Source organism: Ochlerotatus camptorhynchus, unplaced genomic scaffold (assembly GCF_037179485.1).
Source record: "Ochlerotatus camptorhynchus isolate MF236.1 unplaced genomic scaffold, CSIRO-AGI_Acam_v1.1 ptg000101l, whole genome shotgun sequence".
NCBI classification, from domain to species: Eukaryota; Metazoa; Arthropoda; class Insecta; order Diptera; family Culicidae; genus Ochlerotatus; species Ochlerotatus camptorhynchus.
This window is the reverse complement of record NW_027040591.1, coordinates 111,756-121,592: the sequence shown is the minus strand read 5'-3', so window position 1 is coordinate 121,592 and position 9,837 is coordinate 111,756. Positions and strand designations below refer to the sequence as shown.

The 9,837-nt window shown below is 44.5% G+C and overlaps 1 protein-coding gene across 1 annotated transcript; it reads right to left on the bottom strand.

The window, feature by feature from the left end:
- Positions 1 to 1,007: 1,007 nt before the first annotated feature.
- Positions 1,008 to 2,682, bottom strand: LOC135698996 (phospholipase A2 group XV-like). Its single transcript, XM_065219166.1, has 5 exons — positions 2,454 to 2,682; positions 2,007 to 2,381; positions 1,548 to 1,947; positions 1,361 to 1,483; positions 1,008 to 1,300 (listed from the first exon to the last, which is right to left on the bottom strand). Exons 1-5 carry the CDS (start codon positions 2,620 to 2,622, stop codon positions 1,072 to 1,074), a joined length of 1,296 nt encoding a protein of 431 aa, XP_065075238.1. The 5' UTR covers positions 2,623 to 2,682; the 3' UTR covers positions 1,008 to 1,071.
- Between the last annotated feature and the right edge of the window lie 7,155 nt (positions 2,683 to 9,837).

Genomic DNA, 9,837 nt, shown 5'->3' with positions numbered 1-9,837 from the left:
CTGTGTTTACAGTTTTTCTGTATTCGGAAACCGGGATCTTGGATTTCAATATGGCGTCAAATATGAATCTCCAGTCCCTAAACGTCACCCCGATTTTAAAAATACCCATATTGAGGAGTATTTAACAGAATTTTCAATTTTTATCTAACCAGAAACCACCATCTTGGATTTCAAAATGGCGTCAGATATAGATTTCTTGTCCCTAATCGTCAACCCGATTCCAAAAATATCCATATTGTGGGGTATTTTTTTTGACAGTATTTTCATTCAAAGTGTTTTTATGTTACTTCATACGCGAAGTTTGCGATTTTCAGAGTTGGTTGGAAATGCTGTATATATGGGTAGTTAGCTACCATTTGCTTTGAAAAACTCAGTTTTGACAAAAACGACAATGGGACCGACATGCGATGTGCGGCAGTACAGCAAAAGCAAAAAACCAAGTGCGGATACACACCTAATGATTTCTATGGATTTCATTGGCTATAAATTAGACTTCAAAAACGAATCAATATTGTTTGTTTGTTTATTTGTTTAACGACCCTTTTACGTTCGAATAAATATCGTTCATCTCCATTCCTAACACGCCAACCAAAACCAATCGTAATCCGGTCGCAGATTCAAATCCTTTGCGTAATAGTTGGGAAAACAGACGCAAACGATAATGCAACCATTGATGGGTGCGCTACATGGCGCTACTTTTTTGTTTTGTTTTATTCTTCTCATCGATAACAAGTATGCAAAGCGTGATAAAGGTCATATTCATTCAACCGTCACTAATGGCAGTTGACATGTTTTGTTGTTATATTACGTGTACCACCTGTACGCCATGGAGCGTCATCCCAGGTAGTCCCTCGTTGTCTGGAAACATCACACACCATCCTGCCGTTAACGTTAGTTAACATTATGGACGGGTCTACCACCTACTGAGCCGTCCTTATGCCGTGGGAGCACCTTCGAAAGAATTACGCATTCCGATTTGATTCAAACGTTGGAAAGTTTATTTGACGTAAAAAGAGCTGCATAAAGCAACAATTCGATCTAACTGACAAGGAACATAAAATACTAATATCATCACATCAAATCACGCATCTGAATCTCGAGAATATCACGCAACACCTTCAAATCGCCCAGAATTTCCATATGCCCAACGCCACTGTACTCCCTCACATGAACGGGCTGTTTTTGTTCACTGGCCCAATATTTGCAAGCTTCCAAGGATATTCTGTTGATTGTACCGTCCCCGTCACCTTGAATGAACTCCGGTGTCCCGGTCAATTCGTAGGCTTCACCGTAGTCTAGCCTGGAAATGTAAGATCGACGTCAATGCCTTAGCTAAGATGCCATATCTGAATGGTATTACTGTTCGATGGTGGGAACATTGGTTCCATAAAAGCAGTATATCTCCACACCAGGAGCAGTGAAATTTTTCACATATGGTAACACATCTTGGTACATCTCCCACCCCAGTGGAAAGTCAATGTCCCTGAAAGGAAGCATATAATAATAATAAGTAATATGTCTTGCATCGCCAGACATACGCAACTCACTCATAAAAATCTTGTAGGTTCTCCAATGTGTAGACTTTGGTTTTGGTTTTGGCCAAAATAGTCTGCGGCTTCCAAAATAACGGATTCGGCATCATCCAGGCCAGAGATGGGGTTGTTATTTGAAGTGCACGAAGTGCACTACTGCTCACAATCCACGAGCCCAAATCATCACCCATGGCGTAAACCTTCAACGATTTGACCGTACCTCCCCAGGCGCCATTCAACGAAATCACCCGTTTGATGTACTTATCCTTCCACTCCTGCGGTTGCCCCTGAAGAAACTGCAGAACCATTGGACCACCCATGCTGTGCACAATCAACGTAACCGGTGTGTCGGAATTCAACTCAAAAGCACCTTCAATTTCCTTGGTCAACCAAGTGTAAAACAAATTAAACTCGTCTGCAAGATGAACAAATGCATAAACATCAACCATTGTTACGTTGAACCAAACTACTCACAGTAAGGCAATCTAAAATCATAAGGAGCACTCTGTACCGAGAATCCTCGGATATAGCCATTGGCAACTAGTGTGTCCACCAGATTTACATAGTATGCACAACGGCTGGACCGAGAACGGCACAACCACTCCACCGCATCGGAATATCCCCATCCCGCCACTTGAACGGTCACTCCAGGTGAGCTTTCTGTAGTTCTCGACTCGTTGTTATACACCAACCGTAGATTGTCCGATAGGCAATTAATTGCAAACGGAGCCAAATTTTCCACGTTAAGCCAAATGTCGTAGAAAGCATCCGTTTTCTTACTGCATAAAAAGCTAACACGGCTTGGCTTGTCGAGTTTGGCTTCCAACCGACTTCCACCCAGTCCTGGAACTGGAGTACAAAAGATTCACCATTTTTGTTTGAAGGATAACAATTGGAGCAACAGAAATGGCGGTTACTTACCAAGAATAACCGGGGATGGTATTTTGTCGGGATCCCTCGATAAATTCAACGGCTGGAGTTTGCTGCCTATATCTTCTATGTATGGAATTCGACCAATAGTGAATGTGTGAATGCCATACGCAACCGAAGCGAGCAGCTGAAGGAAAATCAAACTCACAAAGCACTTCATTATTGTGGAGAAGGTAAAATCAACGTACTGCAAGCGGACTATTGTTTGCGATAATGAGCTGTGATTCCAAGGTACAACAAACAAATAGGATAGACTATCACGAAACGTTACACATCGTTATGCAACGTTGATTGATGTTAAAGTAACGCTGTTGGAAGCGTTTACATCCTGTAAACGCTTCCATGAAACGAGCATGTTAGATGTTAGATCTGGTTAGACTATAGTCGCTATATTCATAGTCTGGAGGATAGAATTTCGATTTATCAAAAAGCGGAACCAATTCTATGTATTGTAGACCAACAATTGAAAAGGTACTATGAACTTTCATAAACAAAACGTTGATTATTCTTTCCTCGAAACTCGCTCTCCTTTCGTGTGGCAATTCTGCCCCGGGATCTGATAGAATCAAGTTCAACTTGCTGAAAAACCTCCCAGACGTCGCTAAGAGGCGCATGTTGAACTTGTACAATCAGTTCTTGGAGCTCAATATTGTTCCCGACGATTGGAGACGAGTGAGGGTGATAGCCATTAAAAAGCCTGATAAACCCGCGTCGGATCACAATTCGTATCGGCCCATCGCGATGCTGTCGTGTATTCGGAAATTGATGGAGAAAATGATCCTTTTTCGCCTCGACAAATGGGTTGAGACGAACCACCTTCTTTCAGATACTCAATTTGGTTTCCGTAGGGGTAATGGAACGAACGACTGTCTCGCGTTGCTTTCCTCGGAAATTCAGTTGGCTTTTGCTAAGAAAGAGCAAATGGCTTCTGTGTTCTTGGATATCAAGGGGGCTTTTGATTCAGTATCCGTTGAAGTTCTTTCAAAGAAACTCCACGTTTGTGGATTGTCTCCATTAATTAATAATTTTTTGTACAATTTGCTGTCAGAAAAACATATGAGCTTTTCTCATGGAAACTCTACAGCTTTTCGATTTAGCTACAGGGCCAAAAAAGGTTGACCTGCAAGGACCCTTACAGGATACCTTGGACAATTTGTCTACTTGGGCTATTCAGCTAGGTATTGAATTCTCCACGGAGAAAACTGAGTTGGTCGTTTTTTCTAGGAAGCATAGCCCAGCACAACCGAAGCTTCAACTTTTGGGTAAACCGATCACTCATTCCATGTCTTTTAAATATCTCGGGGTCTGGTTCGATTCCAAATGCACCTGGAGGTCCCACATTGAGTATCTGAGACGAAAATGCCAACTAAGGATCAATTTCCTTCGATCAATTACCGGAACGTGGTGGGGAGCCCATCCACAAGATCTTCTGACGTTGTACCGGACAACGATTTTATCGGTTTTACAGTACGGTAGTTTTTGCTTCCAGTCGGGAGCTAAAACGCACATCATCAAGCTGGAACGGATCCAGTATCGTTGTCTTCGCATCGCGTTAGGATGCATGCACTCGACTCATACTATGAGTCTCGAAGTGCTGGCGGGCATGTTGCCACTATCCGTCCGTTTTTCAGAGTTATCTCTGAGGCTCCTCACCCGTTGCGAAGTAATGAACCCACTAGTGATCGAAAATTTTGAGAAGCTTCTGGAGCTAAATCCTCAAACATGTTTTATGACTTTGTACTACCTATATTTAACACAGGATGTCAGCCCTTCAAGAAATATTGTAGTCTTCTCCGATTTCGGCAATTCAGTGAATTTTGATTTATCTATGACGCAGGAAATCCACGGAATCCCAGAGCATCATCGTCCTATGATTGCTCCGTCATTATACGCTGCAAAGTTTGGCCATGTTGATTCTGCAAGAACGTTTTTCACAGATAGATCTTTTATAGAGGAGTCCGCTGGTTTTGGTGTATTTAATGAATTTCATAGCGCCTCTCGAAAACTTGAAGCTCCTTGTTCTGTGTATGTGGCTGAACTGGCAGCAATTCACTACACTTTGGAAACTATTGCTTCACTTCTTCCACACCACTACTTTATTTTTACGGATAGTCTCAGTTCTGTCGAGGCTATCCGTTCCATTAGGCCGGTAAAGCACTTCTCGTATTTTCTCTTGAAAATACGAGAACTGCTTAGTGCTTTATCCGTGCGCTCTTTCATCATCACCTTCGCGTGGGTCCCTTCGCATTGCTCAATTTTGGGCAATGAGAAGGCGGATTCACTTGCGAAGGTGGGCGCTATGGAAGGCGACATTTATGATCGACGGATCGCCTATAGTGAATTTTTTTCTTTTTATCGTCAGCAGTCGCTCGTTAGCTGGCAACATCAATGGAGTGAAGGGAGCTTGGGACGATGGCTACATTCAATTATCCCTAAGGTGTCGAAGTTTGCATGGTTCAAAGGGTTGGACTTGAGTCGAGACTTCATACGCGTGATGTGTCGTCTCATGTCCAATCACTATTGTCTAAACGCTCACTTGTTCCGTGTGGGGTTGGGAGACAGCAATCTCTGTGAATGTGGACAAGGTTACCAGGACGCTGATCACATTCTTTGGTCTTGTGCGGAGTATCGTGGAGTCAGATATCATTTTTATGATTCCCTTCGGGCTCGAGGTAGACAACCTAATATTCCAGTTCGGTATATTTTGGCTAGACGCGATCTAGAGTTTATGAAACTCATATTTGTTTACTTTAAGGATATTAACCTTAGATTGTAAGTTTGATTAACCTTGTGTTTAGTTTGTGTTTTGTACGTCTGAGTTTTTTTTTTTTCAATGTTTGTTTTCAAGATGAATAGAAATAATTTCATGCTTTAGGATTAATTAAATAGTTGTATCGTAAACCACATTTAAAACCTCCATCTTCCCTTTTCCCATCCAAAAAATTGTAAATCTCCACTAACCTCGAGACGACCGCGAGTACTCGGTCCAGTTCCTTTAACTTTAAATATAAGACAGTAATAATGTATAACGCAAAGGATAACTCGGCTCTGTAAAGTTTATTCAATTGAGCCTGTACAAATAAAGTAATTACAAAAAAAAATATTCTTTCCTCGTTAATCGAACGCAAATTACCAGCATCATCGGATAGGGGAAACTTTCCCCAACCCAACGATGGCATTAATTTGCAAAGGCGCGTCTGTAGTCACGAGAAAAAGGGTTCCGAAGTTTTCCCGAGATTCTAAAGGGTGTCCACGATTAAATTGCCACTCACAAAATTGATTCGCAAAATTCGAGTTTTCATCCGATTGCCATCAAATTTTCAGGGATTGAGAAATAACTATTAAACTTCATTTTAACAATTTTACTCGTATTTTATTTACAGTCCATACGCAAATGCCCGCACCTTGGCCTTAACTCCGGCCATAAGATTCTGCACAACCTGTGGATCAACCGTTTTTTGCATGTAAACCCATACTTTCTTCAGTTCCTCGACTGTCTTCACTACCTTAGGTCGTTTAAGAAGGTGCTGCTTCATAATCGCCCAGTACTTCTCGATGGGGCGGAGCTCCGGAGTGTTGGAAGGGTTGAACATTTTCGGCACGAAATTGACCTTATTGTCCGCATACCACTTCAGCACGTCCTTGGAGTAGTGGCATGAGGCCAAATCCGGCCATAAGATTGTTGGGACGTTGTGGGCCTTCAGGAGAAGAAGCAGCCGCTTCTGGAGGCACTCTTTTATGTACACCTGTCCGTTCATCGTGTCCTGGGTCACGAAAGGTGCACTCCGCTTCCCGCACGTGCAGATGGCTTGCCAAACCAGGAATTTCTTCGCAAATTTGGACATCTTCTGAGTGCGGACATGCTCCGGAACGCTGAACTTATCCTTGGCCGTGAAAAACAGGTTGCCGGGGATCTGTTTGAAGTCGGCCTTCACATATGTTTCGTCGTCCATGATGCAGCATTCAACTTTCGTCAGCATGTTGAGGTACAACTTCCTGGCACGGGTTTTGGCGGACTTGTTCTGCTTCTCGTCGCGATTAGGGGCCTTTTGTACCTTGAACGTTCGAAGCCCAGCCTTAGTTTTGGCCTTCTGGACAAAACTTCGGCTTAGGTGCAGCTTCTTAGCCACATCCCTAACGGAGGCGTTAGGATTTCGGTTGAAGGCCCCAACTACGCGGTTGTGATTTTTGGTGTTGTACGGAATACTTTTTCCTTCACTTCTGGGCTTCCGATCGGTGGTCAACCGTTCCTCGAACCGCTTAATCACTCGCGACACCGTGGAATTCGCGATTCCCAACGTTTTAGCGATGGAACGATGCGAGAGATCCTTGTTCTCGTGATGAATGCGCAAGATTTTATCACGCACGAGCTGTTCTTTCGACTCCATTTCCGCGAGTTTTGATCACAGGACTTTAAAACTTGCAGGATGTAAATAATGCACTATGAACTAAATCCACCCAAATTTTCATTAAATTCTACCCAACGGTTAAAAAGTTAGAGCAATTTCATAGTGTGGCAATTTCATCGTGGACACCCTTTATCCGCCAGACTATGAATATAGCGACTATAGGTTAGACTATACTGCCTATAATCGCATATCAGTCCCATATGGAAAAAATAGGCATTGATAAAATGGCAATCTAAATTACAAAGTGCAATTCTCATGCAAATATTTGAAAAATCATATTAAATTTAATCATAATTTGTTTAAGTTAAAATGAGTTGCATTGAAGCTGGCATATCAACGAAAAATCTGGCAACTCAAAAAGCAGAACTTTAACTTGTCTTATGGCCGATTGAAATTCCTGATGGGACTGATATTATCATTTGCACCGTCGTCGCGAGTAGTTTGTAGAATTTAAAAAAAAAAACCGAAATTGTGTAACAAATGTTTTCAGTTATATACTGCCTATAATCGTATATCAGTCCCATAAGGAAAAAGTAGACATTGAGAAAGTGGCCATCGAAGTTACGAAGTCCAATTCCCATGTAAATATTTGAAAAATCATAGTAATGATAGTGATTGTTATTAAGCTTAATCAGGGTTGCTTCCACTCACTTGCTATAAAAACATATTGATGTTATATGTTATATGTTATGACATAGTTATATGACATATAGTTCGGGTTAAGCTCGCTCTCGTGAGTTGTTCGGAAAGATATTTTTTGAGATAGTGTTCGCGCCCTTTCGTACGTGATTTGCCGTGCGTGTGTGTGTGCCCCGAAATGGGGAAGCATCGCTCGCGAAACCCGGTTAAGGACCAGAACCCCGGTGAAGGAAGCTTCGGTGTGCCCACATCGAACAGGTTTGCTGTTCTTCCCATTGATGGGCATACCCAGCCAGCTGCAAAAGGAAAGCGCAGCAAGAAGAGGAAGAAGAATCGGAGCCAGTCCGGTTGCACGATTTCTCGCGACGATGCCACTGCGACAAACGGCAGTGATGTCGGAGATTTCGGTGACGTTGCCGACACAAGCACGGCAAAAGTAAAACTACCTCCGTTGGTAGTAAAAAATGCCCATCTTAACGATTTCACCGCAGATCTGCCGTCGCTGGGCGTTAAAGCCGAATTCAAGTTGGGCAGAGTCGGCACCAAGGTTATGCTCCGTACGAAAGCGGAGTATGACTTGGTCGTTGCCCACCTGAGGACTACCAAGGTGGAATTTTTCACCCACGACATTCCCGGCGAGAAACCATTCAAGGTCGTCATCAGGGGTCTACCGAATTTTGACCCGAAGCTGATTGAAGCGGAAATCAAGAACCGCTACAAGCTGGCTCCAACTGCCGTCTTCCGAATGACAAGGAGGGACGAGAACGTTAAGAGGTATCCGCATTGTCTTTTCCTGGTGCATTTCCAGAAGGGATCGGTGACGCTCAATGCGTTGAAGGCTATTCGCTCTATCAATTCCATCATTGTCCGATGGGAGCCATACCGTGGCGGCCGTCACGACGTCACCCAGTGTCAACGTTGCCTGAATTTCGGGCACGGCACCCGAAACTGCTTCGTCAAGCCGCGCTGTGGCAAATGCGCCCAAAACCATATCTCCTCCGAGTGTGTTGTCGACGAGTCGGAAACGGCCAAATGCGCCAACTGTAATGGCGCTCATCAAGGGTCCGATAAACAGTGCCCCAAACGCGAAGATTTCAAACGGAGCCGAAAGCAGGCATCCACAAGAAATCAACCAGGACGAAAGAAGGACAATACGCCAGCATTCAGGCTGGAGGATTTCCCGCCGCTTCCTGCTACGCAACACGGTCAAGCAAATCCACGGGTGCAATCCGGCCCCCGCCAAGAAACATCTGGTGCCTCAGCTGGACAAAGCTCTCCATCCCCCCCCCCCCCTGGATTCTGGAGACAACCACCAGCACAAAACGCCAATCCCGATCTCTTCTCTGCGGATGAGCTGATGAAGATTTTCGTCGACATGACCAGCGCTCTTCGTCAGTGCCGCAGCAAGCCCGAACAGATCCAAGTGCTCGGTAAGTTTATTATTCAGTATGGTGTCTAAACCGATAACTGTCGTCACATGGAACGCATGCTCTGTAAGAGCAAAAAGACTCGAGCTTGCTGACTTCCTCCGCAAGCATAGTATCGACGTGGGCCTCCTAACAGAGACCCATCTTAAATCCGGTGACAGCTTTTGGTTGCCTGATCACCACATTATCCGGCTTGATCGTATCGACTGCAGGGGGGGGGGGGTGTTGCGATCATCATCAAGAAAGGAATCAAGTTCTGCACGCTGCCGCATATTCGCACTTCTATCATCGAGGCCCTTAGTGTGGAGGTGGAATCACCAACCGGAAACGTCCGGTTCGTCGCCATATACTGCCCTCGTCAGTGTGCTGCCAGTAATGGATTGGGCATCCAATTCAAGCATGATCTGACCACCATCACTCGCACGAGCTCACGATTCGTCATTGGGGGCGATTTAAATGCCCGCCACGAAGCATGGCGGAACTATCAGCGGAATCAGAACGGACGTCTGCTCTTCGATCACTCGCAGCATGGGCTGTATACAGTGAAATTCCCTGATGAACCGACATTCATCTCTCCGGCGGGAAACCCTTCCACGTTGGACTTTTTTCTATCGAACATTGGCCTATCCAAACCGATGGCGATCAACGATCTCAGTTCCGACCATCAACCGGTGGTGGCTGAAGTCGGCACCCACGTGGCACCTGCTCAAAGCCTGCGCAAAGACTACCATCATGTCAACTGGGTGCAGTTTGGGCATGTAGTCGACAGAAACATCGATGAAAATCCGCCGCTTGACACCGTAGAGGACATCGACCGGGCACTGGAAGGACTCCAACAGGCCATATCCGTGGCAGACGAGACATGCGTTCGACAAGTTCCTGTGAGGGGTAAGTTTGTTG